Below are 16,750 nucleotides of genomic sequence, written 5' to 3'. Positions count from 1 at the left end.
CGGAGCGGGAGCAGGAGCGGGAGCCGGAGCCTCCGACTGCACTGTCAGAGCCTTTGCACCTGCCAGTGCTGTGCAAAAAACCTTACCAAAAACCTGGGAAAATAACATGAGTATTGAGGGGGCAGTTTAACACGTAGATATGATGTGCAAGTAAAGGAGGGGTTTCTTTTTTTCTTCTCCCTATTTTGTTTCAAAGGACGTAGTAATGCCTGTTTGACTACAGCTTTTACTTTATAGCGTTCCCGTTGCACTCACAAGGACTAAATACACTGCAGCCTTAACACAGCATATAAATTAAAACAGAGATCCAAAGAGCTCTTAACATTAAGGCAGGTTCAAATCTGGATTCAAACACTGTTTTTGTTTCACTGATAGTTGTAGTGTACAAAAAAGTACCTTTATTGTCTTAGGGAGATTCCTGTGTGTAGCCATGGGAGAGAATATAGGCTCATTTCTCCGTTGTGTTGGAGAAAAACAAGAGGGAATAAATACTCGCTGAAAAATATATATTTGTAGGCACTAACAGAAGCATCGTTATATGAATTTTACTTTTTTTTTTAGCACAGTACATATGTGATTTACCTCCCCACCTCAAAAGTCCTACTCTGAAACATTCACAAACTCTTTATTTTTGCATTGCATCCAGTCACTTAGTTCTAGACTAATAATATATATAGTATTTTATTTGCATAGTCTAGCAAATGCACATGGGAAATTCACTTAACACACTTACACATGTATGTAGGGGGTTTTTTTAGACTCATTAAATATTGGTACAAATTAGAATGATTACTTCTGCTTTGGAAACATCTGTCTCGCTATCCCTTTGTAAATGTAAGCTGGCTGAGACACAGAACAGTTTTATAAGGTCTAATGCTGATATTTTGAGAGCCCCTGATAGGAGAATTTCTACTGCAGTAACCAGGGTAAACCTGAATTAGTGAAAATAATCAAGGTGCTGAAGAACACACAGTACTAACAGACCCTGCAGTTCATGCACGCACCGCATGCTGCTTCTCCCCAAGTCACAACAACGTTGCATTTAACTGACCATTAAACAAAGATTGGATCCTGGTCAGCAGAAAGAGTACAAATACACAAGAAGAAAAGCTAGACTGGTTTGTAGGAAGACAATGAAACGCACATATTAATAGAGTAAGAAGTCTAAAATTAAGCATTTTCAACAAAATTCCAAAGCCCAAACCAGGAGGAGGCGACTATAGGCATCTGCCTGAGTTTTGTTAAATAGTTCTTGAGAGCTGAATCATAATTTGGTCATTGAAGGTAGGGGCAAATGTACCAGAAGTGATAGGAAGACCAGAAGGGAAATGAAGGGTGGTAGAAGATTGGGTGGAAAAATTAACACGTCAAATTCAGCAGTGAAGAAATTACTCTCTACCATAAGGGTTATTACCACAAAATTAAGAAAAGCCAAAACCAGTGCATTTCAGGGGGAAAAAAAAATTTCTACCATTCTTAATAGTTGCATGCCTTTTATACTATGGAGGAGTCGGCCTCTTCTCTTGATTATCCTTAAATCTAAAATCAATTTGTGAACTAAAACTGGTTTTTGTTTGGATTTTAGTAACTCCCCCCCCCCCCCGCCCAAATCCAGACAGCCAATGCAGGTGTTCTCGCTATACATTCATACTTCCTTTTTTTCTTCAATACAAAGCAGAGAATCACATAGTGTAAATCCTTTTTAACAATTCCTTTCATGTTGTCATTAATGTTAAAAGAAATTTTAATATCCCAGTCTCTGGAGACACACTGTTCTGGAGAACACTCATTTTTGTTTCAAACACAGGAGGTGTGTAGTTCTGTTGACTTGGGGGGGAGGTGCGTGTAAGATTACAATAAATGGAAATTACTCTGAACCAATAAGGAATATAATTTTGTCATATTATCTTTAAATTTATTCTATAGTTTCCAAAACTGAAGATACAGTTTCTGAAATGCTGGTAAACAGCAGCACTACTGTGAAACTATTACATCCTTCCCCCTTCCCTGAAAGGGAAATAGTAGCACAAAAAAAAGCCTAAATTCCTTACGCAAGATCATGCAACAGGTTTTTGACAAAATCAGGATTAGTAGCCAGGTCTTCTAATACTTGCTTATTTTCCAGCCACAGACTAGGCTTCCTCTTCAGTGGGTAGTAAACTCAAGAATCCGTATTTGCAGACCCTTGCACTAACTCCAAAGAGCTGTAAAAAGGCCACAGTCTAAGAATGCAGGCTTTAGACTCCATCAAAGCCTCCATGTGTGTGCGTGCGTGCGTGTGTGTGAAAACATCTTATGTTACCTAAATTTACAGAATATTTTGACCAAACATACAAAGATACATAATCCTTTCCATGATCAGTTGTTGAAGTTAGACAGCTTTTGACTTACAAATGTCTTTAAATGATGCACAGATAAAAAGGAAAACAATTTTGGGAGAGGGGCTCTCAGTCTGATGTACGGCACTGAGGGCCCTCTCTCAGTTTTCCTGTGGACCCATAATGAGCGGCTCAAATAACAGTTTTATGGTAACCAACTGATTTAACAAATTGGGATGCTTTTCTAAGCCTTAAAACCACAATGCAAAACCTGCCTATTTACCCTCCCAACTACCTCAGGAAAAAATAATAAAACAAACAAAAAAACAACAGGGCAATAGCCACATGAAAATATTATGCTCCAAAGAAAGAGAAACTTTAGTTAGCAGGCTAATTTACAACAGAAAACAGAAGGTTCACTGGAAACTTTGCACAAATACTAACGTGCAAAATAGAAACTTCAGATAAGCTGTGGAAAGAGGGTGGGATTTCCAGAAAATAGGGAAGGACTTGTTACACCCTCCTTGTCAAATTTTGCAGGATCACCACAGCTTCTCTGGAGAAACAGTATGTGCAGGGGGGGAAAGCTAAGAGCTTTCCTTTTGGTTCTGCTTCTCCTACATAAACTGCTTGCCTAATTTCCTTTGCAATTAGAGAAATATTCGACTCAAAACCCCATCCTTTCCACATCTTACTGTGCTGTGCACTTTTGCTACTAAGCCTCGGGCCGCTTCCATAATTTTATATTATGAATATTACGATTATGTCAGTACCTTACTTTTTCTCAACCCCTAGACTGCTCTAATACCAAGCATGGTAAAGGTGCCGGGGCAGTGAGAAGAGGGAGGACGGTGCCGTTCCGCAGCTCTCAGCAGAGCCTCGCCACAAGGCATGCGGGGATGGAGGGCCAAGTCCCTTCAGCGTCCCATGCCACACCAACGCGGGAAGTTAAGCAGCCCATCTCGCTCGGTGTTTTCTGAGGTCAGCCTTGGCGCTTTTCCTCCGGAGAAGCAGAATCAGTGCTTTGCCCTGGGTAGGCTAGCAGGGTCTTTGCTTTCTAAGCTCTCCCACTGCGACTGCATCCGAACAGCACGTCAGTCAGAGCCCTTCTCCAGCCTGCGACGTGCCCCGCTGAAGCCCATCAGCTCCTCGAGCGTCCGAGCTGCAGCAAGGGCACAGGACTGGGCCGGGGGAAAGCAGGCAGCACCCCGGCCCTGGCCCTTAGCCATCAGACAACCGCCTCGGGGGCGTTCTCCAGGCACCCCGAGACACCCCTTTTCCTCACGAGGGGTGTACGCAGCCCCACAGCACGCCTTAGCGAGTTTGCAAGTGTGTAGTGGGAAAGGAAATACCTAGAAGAAACAAACACACAGAGGTTTGGTGGCAGTGGAGAAGGGAAAGTAAATTTACACAGTATAAAAAAGTGTTTGGGGGCAGCAAAATATGAAAAATAATTCCTTCAGAAAATTGCACCTTGCTCAGTCTTGGCTTCTTTAGACTAAGCCTGCCTCTGCATCAAGAAAACACTGGGAGGAATGAAGGTAGATGTAAAAAACCCTGGCTTTTGCAGTTAGCTTTCTAAAAAGTTTTATTGCAGCGATAAGAAAGAAAGAAAAAAAAAAAAAAGGAATAGTACAAATGCCATGTACAATCAGCATACAAAAAGTGGGCCTGGAAACAGCTCCTGTAAAGATGCGTATTTCACAGAAGGGATTTACACTTTTTTTTTTTTTAAGGTAGCCTCATATTCGTTTCAGTTTTAACTATGTATCAGGAAAAAATAAAATAGGGATTTTGGACTGACTTACGGAAGTCTCGGAAAACTACATAACAAATTCCCAGACCCCACAGAGTACCTTAGCCTGCTTTAGACACAAAAATTAAGTACAGAATCCAAGAGTGCACCTCTCTCCATTCAATAGGCAGGACAGCTATGTTACATGGCATCATCCCAGATCCCAATGGGGGAGCCCTCCAGCTGTCACCCCTAGCAAGATTTCGGTAGCAGCATGTTCAGACCCATAGGACAGAAAAAGAGAGAGATGCTATCGCCATTTCCTCCCTCTTCCCTCAGACGATTAGTCTTTAAAGCGAACGCTCCCTTTGAAAAGGGAATTGCAGCGGCACACAGCTTTCCCCCCAACCATCCGTGCCGCCGCTCTGTGCCGTTGCCTTTCCAGGGATTTGCCGAGCGGCGCTACCGTGTCGATGACCGAATCTGTAGTCCAGCAATTTGTTGGTTCAACAAAAGGCATGGCTGAAACAAGCTGCCTGACTCAAAAGAGCGTACGCTTCCTGTTGTTGGCAGAAAGTGAGACTTTGCGCTGTTCCCCCTTGCTTCCTTTAAAAACAGTGCCAGGAATTGATGTAAATTGGCTGCAAAGCATCTGACCCACAAAGCAGGGAAGTGAGAAACTGTAGGACTCAGGAAGATAGAAGCAGTATTAGCCACCTATATCTAAATATATATGGGTTTTTAATATACTTGATCCAAGATCACGGATGGCATCAGCTATTTTCACTTGAAATGTGCTCAAGGGGCTGAAGTCTTCAGCAGCTCTGGAGAATTCTTTCTCTGGAGAAATCTGTTGAGGGGTTTGAAGAAACCACTTTGAAAAGTTATCAAAAGACAGTTTTACTGAAAAAATGAAAACTGTCTACAATACCGACCACAGATGGACATGCCTTATGCTGCCCAGAGAACTCAGTCCAACATTAGCAGAGGGATAACCCAGGAAGTTAACTAATTACCCAGCACGTAGGAGTTCTACCTTCTGGGACTTCTGTCAGGTGGGTCAGGAGAAGCTCCCTGCACCGCTGGGGTTAAGAGTTGTGCCAGATGTTCGGCCCTATTATGATAGCACTAATGATTTTTACTTGCGAGGCAACACGAAGAGAGAAACAAATGCCATTTGCTATCAACTAAAACTTAAATGAATTGAGACTGTTAAATTAATTGGACTCGGCTCCTGTTGCCTACCTGTTATGTATCAACATTTCAAAGCATTTTCAGGATCTTCAGCCTGGGAGTCTGCTCATATCTGCTCATTGACTCTGCTATTAAAATTCCTAAGATTGAGGATAGGTTTCAACACAAATGCCCTGTATCAGGATTTTCACCTCGTTTCCCAACCCCAGTGTAATATTACAGCCTGAGACACAAGGTAAAATTAATCTTTAAAAATCCTATCTTTGTTAAATAGGGAGCTCTAGAGATGTCAGGCTGGTTTTCACAGCTCCCTCCAAAAAAATCTTCTTGAAAAACGAAGTCCACCCAACGAATCAACAATAATCCTTAATAAAATGCCAGTTACAAGTCATTAATACTGGATGATTTTAAGTGACAAAACAAGGAAACTAACTTTGACTACCCTTGGGCTTTCCTTAAGAAATTGGGTGGACTTCTTTGGGAAAAGATCTCCATCTGGTGGCAGGCTGTAAAAAAGATCAAGTCAACACTAACAGAGGTGTTACTGTCCCTTGAAAAGACTGCTGTTACTAGAAGTGGAGCAGATTTGTTGCGGATAATTTTTTCTCCACAAATTTCTAAACCTTATATAGGATAGACTGAGCCAGGCACCCTTTAGTCTTGCTAAGTCTGTCCTAAACGCAGATGTCTAGCAAAAGCATTTGAGCTCAGCTGGCTCACGTATCCCATCACGCAATTTTTCCTGCTGACAGCGCTGTGGGAAGGACATCCCCAGCCTGTGGATGACGAGGAGTCACCTGCAGACGACAGCTATATCCCTCTATAGCGACATGAATAAGGCGGTACTCCTTTTCCACTGCTGTAATGGCAATAAGACTCTTTCAAAGCTATAAATTCTTATGCGGATTGGGTTATACAGATAAAAGGTAACATTCCCTGGCATAAATTACCCCTACTCTGGGGTCACTAGAGGAGGGGGTTGTACTATCGTAACTATTTGGGGAGTTGTACTACCATAACTATTTGTAAAACCACATGAGAAATAGTTTTCATGAATGAAACTACAATGGAGCAGTCCCCAGCATGCTCAAGTTCGTCCCTTCTGAGACATTTACAGAGTGTTAGTATATATTTTTAGCAGATGATAGCAAAAGTTTCTGAAAATTTGATCTTGAGTTCTCTTGCATTTCTTTGGTGCGAAACTTCTGGTTTTGGAGCAACTTCTGGTATCACAATGTTTTAATTAGCACATTTAATTTTTTTCAGTCAACTGTAAGACTCACTGTCATATGACTGTAAGGCACCACATTAAGCAGGGTGAAACCTTTTAAATTTATCATTAAAATCAGTGAAAAAAATCACAAGGGATGTTCAGAAAATAACAGACTAATCACAGACCCTGGGAACAAATTACCTATTACCTCCTCCTTTGTCACTACAAGCATAATTTCTACCTCTTCCTTCTCTCCTGTTTAGCTATACCAGCCCAGTTTCTGTGACCTTCTTGAAAGTGGAATTTTTTCTTTTTTCTACTTTTATCCCATCACTGCTAAATGTATGCTTTTATATAACATTAAGCCATCAACAGATATTGAAAAAATTATCATCATTGCTGAAATAGCTTCAAAGTATACATGTTTATTTGCATCTTTACATGTAATCAATATCCCCACAACACCTTTCAATTTTCTCTGTTGATTCTTTTTGAATTTCCTCCCTTTTTTCTAGTGGTAGCTGGCACCAGAATAGCTTGCAGAAACCAGCTTCCAGAGTCCATGCCCTCTCTGGAAAAAAATTCTCCATAATTTAAGAAAAATCAGGAGTCTCTATAATTCTACTTACATGGCTATATCCTTTGCTATAACAATCTATATCCATTTTATAGTGCAAATAATTGGTATGCAAGAAATACAATATATCAAGAGCATTCAAGCTCCCTATGTCAGTATCTCACACCTCTTCTTATTTCTTTTCATATTTGGAAAAAAAAAAATCTATAGGTGAAATAATAATGAAGGTCAAAGTTCTCCTTCTTCAGAATATTGAATGATGAGCACAAGCTATTTCACGACAACTCTTGTAAGAAATTTCATTGGTTACATCAGATCTGCAGGGATAAGCAGTCACTAGTTGTAACTGGCACAAAATAAAACTACTTATTTGGAAAAGGAGAAAACAGACTTGTAGGTCTTCACTACCACTGAGTGATATTTCTAACTGGTGAGGCCTATTAATTGAAATGATTTTGTGTAACAGGTTTAGGTGGAAGGACCATCCCAACTGACAGAGACATCCTTTCCTCTTGCTGTAGGTAAAATTTATCAAAAGACAGTTTTACTAATACGAGTAAATAGAGTAAAAAAAACATAGAAGCTACTCTCAATTTAAAAGCAGAAGCCTAGGCAATTTCATCTCTCATTAGATTTTAATCCACAGTACAGAACTCAAAACCTGTAAGAACTGGGTAGGAATTTTCACAAGCCACTGCCTGGAATTTTGTGATCTACTTCTAAAAAAAAAAAAAAAAAGCCAGCATTACTTTTTCTTCCTGACTGTAAATACACAGCCATTCTAGATGGTCTTTCAATGCATTAGCAGACCCCTCATTTAGTTTCATGTGCCCAGGTGTTTCCACTTTACAAAGCCCAGTGAGAATTTCAGATTGAAGTATTCAGTTCCAAAAGCAGGCAAGCTAATCTGAAACTGGAATTTTCTATCATTGGCACAATTTAAGGAAAGCCTTGGCTCCTGGAAGCTTGTCTGACATGGCTGTGGGGAAAAGCCTGAGAGCAGCCCAGCTGTGGTTCTAGCTTGGATGTTTGATTATGCTGCATAGACCGGTAGCCAAAGGAAAGTGTGGTATGTTCAGAGGTATGACAGAACACACGATGCCACCCTACCCATGAAGCCTACAAACTAACTCAACTCCAGTGGAGAGGCACTCTTAGGCTTCCGTGGGAAGAGGCCAAGGGCTGCCCCGTGCGGGACACAGCTGGTTACAACGGACCCACGCTGGAGCAGATACCGACACTGCAGCCCATCAGACAGCCCATGCTGCAGCAGATGGATGCTCCTGAAGAAACTGTGGTCCACGGAGCGCCCACGCCAGAGCAGAGGAAAACACCAGGGGAAGGAGCTGCAGCAAGAAACTGCTACGTACTGACCGCAACTTCCCACCCCCGCGCCCTGCGGCGGCAGGGTAGGAGAGCTGGGAGCGCAGTCGAGTCTGGGACAGCAAGGAGGAAAGGCGGCGTTTCAACGTTTGTCTTTTTTTTCTTCTCACTACCCAAATCTATTTTAGTTGGCAATAAGTTAAAATTCCCCAAGCCGAGTCACTTTTGCCCACAATGGTAACCGGTGAGCCATCTCCCTGCCTTTATCTCGGCCCACAAGCTCCCTCATCCTATTTTCTGCCCCCCCATCCCACTGAGGAAGGGGAGTGAGTGAGGGGCTGGGTGGGCACCTGGCTGTGAGCCAGGGTTAACCTACCAGAGTATCTCATTAGGCAAGAAAACTACTCGTGAGCCTTCTTTCAAAACTCTCCCAAGCCCAACCTTTATTTAAATTTCAAAGGAATACGCACTCATGTGTTTGAAGACAAGTGCAAGTGTTTGCATATCTACCGTTCAAAGCATCTTCTAAGTCTTAGTAAATGTCCATGCTCACCAAGACCAATCCCTCACTGCCACCAAAATTATAACTTTAATGGGAAAAGTGGGGTTTTGTTTGGTTTTTTGGTGGTGTTTTTTTTTCCAATTACATGTTGGCTTGGGAGTAGTTCCATAATTTCTATAAGAAAAATAGAAATTGCCTTATTTCAACAGACAATCTTAACGATGCTCTTAAGAGTCCAGTCTGGTTTTCATCCACTTGCCATTAGCAGATGATGGTCATTGCTGCTGCTTCATCAGCTTTTTAACTACTTGTGTTGCCCAGTTTTCTATAAATGAAAATTCATCTGGGGATTTCATACTGCTCTAAGACAGTTTAGCTAACTCAAATACAAGATGCATTGAGAAAATGAAGAGTCTGAATTGTCTTGATTATTAATAAGACCTCACTTTTCCAGGACTGCAATTATTTACCTTTATTTAAGAGAAACTAAGAGATTGTACACCCAATGTGACTGAACCACAAAACCAGAGGACAGTCCTGTATTTCTTCTTACAAAGTTCAGCCAGCCAAAAAGAATAAATAATGAAGTACATAGGTTTATGCATACACTAAACAGAACCATTAAAGTGGATTTATCTGCACCATTTCCCTTAAATTACGATCATGCCCTATTTTTGTGCAATTTTCTATATTTTGTGAAATTATGTTACTGGTGATCTAATCTCTTGTTTGGTGGCACTGTTAGAGCGGGTTATGAAATACGTATTGGGCTAATATTGGAAGTCCTGATGACTTGTGAGTCCTGCAGCAAAGCCTGAATATTGCTAGATGGCTGAAGAGATAGTCATATTACCTGCATCATTACTAAAAAAGAAAAAGAATAAGCTTTACCTAGTGTTCCCTTCCACTGTTTCCATGTCTTTTCTAAAACAAAAGCATGTTTGTGTAATTCAAGTAATGAGTAACGGATACTCCTGCCTGGTGCTATGTCTCTACTTTTTCTCTCTCCCAAGTTCCACTTTGCAGGAGACAAATACAGCGGCACAGCATTCCTCTCCCAGTCCTTGTCATCTTAGGAGGAGTTTTATTCTCTATCATCATGTGCATTCTCAATGGTCCTTTCAGTAGAGCCATTTCCATTACAATATGAATATTCAGATACATAGATGAGCACAGTATGCTCACATAGCATACCAGAATAATTCCCAGCATAAATAAGGCTATTATTTAATCATACATAAGGGTTTTATTACCCTTGGAAGAACCCTTAGGTTTTACTAAACAATTAAAATTCTCTGTGCTTTTCATTCACTTGCCTGAGAAAAAAATTTAAAGAACATGTTTTCATTACAGTTGGAGAGATGTTTGGAGAGAGCAAAAATCTTACCTAGTACATGTTGATACCTCTCCAATACTAAACTTGTAAGAGCAGATTTAATCTCATAATCTTTACCCAAGTGGCACAAAAGTCAACCAGTTTGGACCACACCACACATTTATTCTTACAAAATAATCTAATTATCCTACTTTCACTATTTCAGAAATTAAGATAAATTCGCATACCTGAATTTGTACATCTCTGCAAAACAATGTCTAATACATACCAGACTTTACAAAAAACATAAGCCAAGAATAGAACTGACTTTTTTATGTTTAAATCAGGATGAGCTCCAAGAAATGCCAAGCCTTCCAAATTATTCTGAATTCAAGGTTCACTATCGCGTCAGAGTCCCTGTAGTTCCCAAATGCCTTAAAAAAATGCTAGCTAAAGAGCATTTATCTGTTTTTAGAAAACCTAAGTAAGACCAGCTTTTAAGCTCTGCATTTTCCCCAATAGGAGAAAAAGTGCTTTACAGAAACAGAAAATAAAAGCATGGACACCACAGCAGCCAGCTCTGCCACACCAATGAAAGAATCCAAAGGAAAGCTCTTGTTTTCCATTCAGGGGCAGCTCTCTCCAGCCAGTGGGCGAGGACAGCGTTATGTGGAGAAAAGGCTGTGCACTTCTTTCAGACCTTAGGTGCGAACACCAAATACAAGCTAGCTAGGAATTTTAGCATTGTTGCATGGAGATTTTTCAAGGAGCAGTGGTACCCAGCCGATGTTGGAACATGGTATTTCTCCCACCTGGCCACGAGAGCCCAATGGGGTGCTCTCTGAGACTAAGGCTCCTCCCATCTTAGTTTGACAGATGCAGCTGCCGCTGTTTTTGCTTGAAGGTCCAGCCAGGAGCGAGGCTAAGCCCCTAATCCAAACCAGCAGATACACACAAACACACACACACAGACGAGGACACAGAGCGAGCAGTGCCTTTACCAGCACACACACAGCAAATGCACTGACATAAACCCAACAACACAGCCCCATCTTGTCCCTAATCTCCAGCCGCACTGGACTGAAGCTCACCAGCGACGCACGCAGGCCCCTGCACTCTCCAGCTGCACAAGGACACCGCGCTCACAGAGCCTTCAAACACTGCCACGGGATTTAAGTTCATCTAATATCCAGGCCCAGACCCCGAGCCCCCTTACCCTGCCACTGGCTTACATCTGGGCTTTTTCCAGATGCTGTTTTTTTTCCTCTTACTTGCCAGCTAGTCCAGCTTGAAGTCTGCTATTTTGTTAGTGAGTTTTGTTAGTGAAGTTTGCACACCCACCAGGATCCCTACAGCATCTGGTTATAAACGCATTGGCTAGCCCACGGCTGGCCCTCAGATCCGAGAGCCCCTATGACCCATGGCCTCTTCTCCAGCTGCAGGTGCCCAGTCCTCCTGTAACACACATCCACACACGCAGATGCAGCACAGAAAGCAAGGTCAAGCAGAAAATCATCAGTAAAAGTATTTAATTAGACGCTCAGACCAGAGCACTGCTTACACGAGACCATTCCCTTTTACCCCCACTTCTATTTTTCCATGCATGTCCTTCCCACATCCACCTTGGCCCTTCCCTTCTTCCACTCCTGTTTCCTCCCAAACAATGCACCCCTAACTACTTTTCCCCATCGGTCCCGGTTTTGCTACATCCCTACCTAAAATTGGTATTTCTGATAACATTACCTGGGTCCACTCAGCCTTGCATGGCATTACTGACACAGGACAGCGGTGGGCCTTGCGAGATTGCCCCCAATACTCCCTTCAATTATAAGTGAGGTTTGACCATCTTCCCCTTAAATATCAGTGAAATTCGTCCACCTTTCATAGCAGCTATCTCTAATTTTTGTCAGCTTCTCACTCCGTTGCTTGTATTCAGCAGTTTCTTGTATCGTGACAAGCAGTTTCTCATGGTCTTTTCAGTTGGCAAAACCTCAGGCCAGGGCCTAGACATCTGCTGGCGTAACGGAAGAAGATTTATTTCAAAGACAGAAACAAAAAGAAGTGCAGACTCTCTAAATTATTGTGGGTTTAATACATGACGGTGCTAAAGAAATATTTCTGCGGAACAGTTAGGATGCAGTTATCTACCGCAGCCATATGTCTGGTTCCAGGTTTCATACAGCTCTAGGTCCTTCGAGGAGACGCTGGGCCGCACGGTTCTGAAGGCACTCTCAAAGTCCAGGAAAGCAATAGGCCGTACTTGGTCTGGCATGATGGTTGCAATGTCCGTGGACTGAAGACTGCGGATAGGCCCCAGAGAAGCTTCTCGACAGAGCTGTGTCATGTCTGCCCCTGAAAATCCACTCGATTTCTTAACTATGAGTTCGATTTCCTCTTCATTTAGGGAGCAGTGCTCCTTTGACATTAGACGGGTGACAATCTGCTTCCTAGCTGAGGCTTCTGGAAGAGGAATGTACAGTCTCTTCACTAGTCTCCTTCGGGCAGCTTCATCGATTTCTTGGGGTCGATTTGTTGCTCCAACCACTAGAATACGATCTTCAGAGGAGGTTGTTGCCCCATCTAACTGGACCAGAAATTCAGTTTTTATCCTTCTCGACGACTCATGCTCCCCATCTCCACGCTGAGACAACAGAGAATCAATTTCATCAATGAAAATCACTGCTGGCTGTTGACATCGCGCCACAGTGAACAGTGCACGGACCATCTTTTCCCCCTCGCCTACCCATTTGGAAGTCAGAGAAGAGGCACTGATGCTAAAAAAAGTCGCTCCAGACTGGCATGCGATGCACTTGCCTATAAGAGTCTTGCCAGTCCCAGGGGGGCCAAAGAGAAGAATTCCTTTAGGAGGACCACGTAACCCAGTGAAAATGTCTGGCCTCAGCATAGGCCAGACTACTATTTCTTTTATAGTAGCTTTAGCAAATTCAACTCCGGCAATGTCATCCCAGTTGACAGGAGGCCCATGGTCCATGATCTCGTGCATAATGAGTTCAACCATTTTTGGTTCTATGTTTTTCAGTCGTTCATCTACAGGCAGCGATGGATCTGTTGGTCCTCTTGCACGAGGCTTACACTGTGCTCCTCCGTTTTCGTTTCCGTCTTGTTTTGGAACTGGAGGAACAAATTTGCCAAACGGACCCCGAGATCGGCCTGCACCCAGTGATTTTTTTACACCTCCATATGACGAGACTGGTGCACGCTGGGGTAGGTTTTGAGATTTCCTTTGCTGATCCACCCACAGCTGTTCTTTCGCAGTTCTAAAACCAGGAACACCACTCTCTTCATTTCTGTTTCTATACCCTGAAAAACTACTGGTTTCTGTACTAATGGAAGCCTGGCATGGGGCAAGGCTAGGAATCACCGTGCTGCCTTCATCAGCCAGACCATAAAACGCTTTTCTTTTTCCAGAACTTGTGGACCATGCAGGTACAGCTGACTGATCGGAAAGAGACAAATTTTGTCCATCGCGACAGCTAGCCGACATTTTCAGAGAACTACTACTTGCCACTTCTTTACTTGCAAATAAAGGAGTTGCCTGGAAACCTGTAGGAACCTGTTCATTTAAGGAGGCTGAAGAGGCAGGAAGTGTATCCAAAGCTTTGGTCACAAGAGGCACGCTGCTTTGAAGAGCCTTTGAAGATGAGGGATGCTCAAGCAGCTCTGGTCCCCGACTTGCACATTTTGCTAAGCCAGCACAGAGCTCAGTCTCTTTGGCGCTGCTGAAGATACCGAGTTTAGGAAGACCTGGAGCAGCAGAGGCACTGACCCCTTTATCAGCTAGTACACAGGCATCTGTTGGTGCCATCTGAGAGCTTTGGAAATTTTTGCCAGCCTGCATCCTCTCTTGCACACACTTTAATTCAAATACATTATCTGTTGTCAAGGCAGATTGCCACTTGTCACTGTCATTTTGCTGACACTTTGCCAAAGTCAAAATGTTTTCAGCATAGTTATTCAAGCCAGTCTCTATGTTGTCAGAGTCAATAATTGCAGAGTATTTCTCTGCATATTTTTTAAACAGGTTGGCAGCACAGACCTGAGAGATCTCGGAGTTTGCCCATGCATACTGAATATGCAGGATTTTGGCACGGTATTCATCTGCCTTCTGTGCAGGTGTGCAGGTGCCAGAGGTAATAGCAAAGTAACTTTTCTGCCAGTCGCTCAGGTGCACGGTGCTGTGAGTGGGGGTTTCCATCACCGAAACTGAAACATACATAAAACACCTGCTGTTACAAAATGCGTTTCACAGCTATTTGCTTTAGCTGCTTTCCCCCTTTCCTAAATACATATACATGAAAACATACAGTATTTTAAATTGAGAGAAATAGCGCAGTAGGTCTTGTAAGTTACTTAGCCTGTCTGGACACTTTACCATTTTCAAAAAGCAACCAGCCTTGTCGTGTAAAGCCATTTAAACTGAGGTTCTCTTTTCTTCCTTGTTCAAAGAAAGAAAAGAAGATGACAAAAAAAAAAAAAAAAAAAAAAAAAAAAAAAAAAAGAGAGAGAGAGAGAGAGAGTTTGCTTCTAACCAGAGGTCTCCTGGGGAGGTAAGTAGACTGCAAAGAATGGTAACAGATGGCCAAACAAAAATTGGCCTTGTTAAACAAAATCACCAGTGCTTTCACTCTTATTTGGCAGAATACAGCACAGTGCAGAGGAGGACAGATTATACATCACTGTCAGAATGATGAAATTTCTTACAGTGATGGCAATAAAAAATGAAACAATGAAGCTAATAAATAAAACTATGTGCAAAGTCCCTGAGGGGAGGTAAAAGTGGAAGGAATAAGCCCGAGTGTAGTAAACTTTCAGATTAAGAAAATATTTACAGATTTATAGCAAATATTCAAAACTATTTATTCAATTTAGAACATACTAAAAGGTCCCCATTTTAGAGAAACAAAGCTCTTGGGTGTTTAAAGCAATGCTTGTTTCTCAGCCTAAGAAAGCAGAATTTAAATTCCTTCAGTGATTTTTTTAAATAGGAAAGATGACATTTGGCTAGGAAGGAGCATTTTGCTAGACGTGAAAAGATATGCTCATGTTTACGATGCATTTTCAAAGAAGTCTTTCTCTGCAAGGTACCATGTGCAGAGATATTTCTGGTAACATCAAGAATTCATTATTTCAGAAGAGACACAGGCACAAGCAAAGTTATGAAAAACCTACCACTGCCTCAACAGGGTTTGCAGAAAGCTCTTAACAGACAGTAATTCCGATCTTTTCATCTGTCCATAAGGGACATACGTCTAATATACGATATGACCGAAATACATCAAATTCTAATTTCTTCTTTTTTAACTTCAATATGTACAGGGATGGTCCAGCCAGAAAATAGTTAAAAAGCAGACATCCATATATTCTGCACCCCTTCCAACAGGGTACAAGCCAACTTGCAATCTTCTTCCGATTCAGCTACAGACTATGTATGAGCGCAATTACAGTGCAGGTGTAATGTACATACAAGACTGGGGAGACAGAGCTGAAAGATTCCGGGATGGGGGGGTGTCCTCTCTATTTACTTTCAAGAAGTCTTGCATCAGTGTTAGACAACAGAGAGCACAGTATGATTATGATTATGGAGGGGTTACACAAAATAAACCAAAATAACTTATCTCCTTATTGTTTGGATTTTTTTGGACTTCAGCCCAACTTTGTAGAACTGTTTAGAAAAGTAAATTTTACCTGCAAATTCAGTGCCTTTACATGGGAAGCCAATTAAAAAAAACAAACAAACAAAAAACCAAAAAAAAACCAACACAAAAATAAGACTTCCTCTGAAAAATTACTGTCAACTTTCGGACTGTGAGAAGTCTAACTTGTGCCTACCGAATGAGGTGCAAATTCCCACCACAATCCATCTGCAGCTGAGTGACAGGCGAAGAGGAGATAGAGGGCCGCAGCCTTTTATTTCTCTACGCAACTACTAAACAACACACTGAATAACTGTCACTGTGCATATCACTTTTTTGTAGCTGTTGAATCAAAAACATCTTACGAAACATAAAAGCTAAGTTCAGAAGAAGTTTAGTAGCAGGCGCTTGCTCCCATGAGATGTGTCCGGAGACTGACATCATTCAGAATACAAAATCTCAAGTTCGCCACCACTTCCTAAAGATGTAGTAACCATCCTCGCAGCGCGGAGGGAAGGTCATAACAAGCGAGCAGCGGCAGCTAGCTTAAAATTTCGGTTTGATTTTTTTCCTCTTAAGTGTCTCCTACGACCAACTCCTCTCCCTATCCTCGTTCACTAGAGGTTGTCCTCATCGTCTTACTGTTTCTCGCCAAGAGTAAAACAAACGCCTGCGCGGGCGGCCATAAACCGTTCCCAGGTGTGGCGGACATCGGTTCAGCTCGGGGGCCCGCGCCGGCACCAGCTTCGCGCAGGTCAGCGCCCTCCCCACCCCCCGGCCCCTCGCCCCTCGCCACACCGGGGCCGGGGAAACCGAGACCGGAGCCCCGAGGGCTCCCCTGAGGCCTTCGCCCCGCCACCTCGGCCTGGGCCGGGCCGGGCCGGGCCCGGCGGGCTCAGCCGCGGGACCGCAGCGAGGG

The 16,750-nt window shown here is 42.6% G+C and overlaps 1 protein-coding gene across 1 annotated transcript in view; it reads right to left on the bottom strand.

Moving 5' to 3' along the window:
• Positions 1-11,852: 11,852 nt before the first annotated feature.
• Positions 11,853-16,750, bottom strand: part of FIGNL1 (fidgetin-like 1) — a 5,085-nt gene continuing 187 nt past the window's right edge. The window contains exon 2 of the mRNA XM_010573958.1: positions 11,853-14,401. Coding sequence (XP_010572260.1) covers positions 12,318-14,393 — 2,076 coding nt within the window. The 5' untranslated portion in view covers positions 14,394-14,401 and the 3' untranslated portion in view covers positions 11,853-12,317. The remainder of the gene's footprint in view (positions 14,402-16,750) is intronic.

The sequence above is a fragment of the Haliaeetus leucocephalus genome, unplaced genomic scaffold, assembly GCF_000737465.1.
Source record: "Haliaeetus leucocephalus isolate CR32 unplaced genomic scaffold, Haliaeetus_leucocephalus-4.0 Scaffold3, whole genome shotgun sequence".
NCBI lineage: Eukaryota > Metazoa > Chordata > Aves > Accipitriformes > Accipitridae > Haliaeetus > Haliaeetus leucocephalus.
Note: the sequence above shows the minus strand (reverse complement) of the source record. Positions and strands in the feature narration are given on the sequence as shown.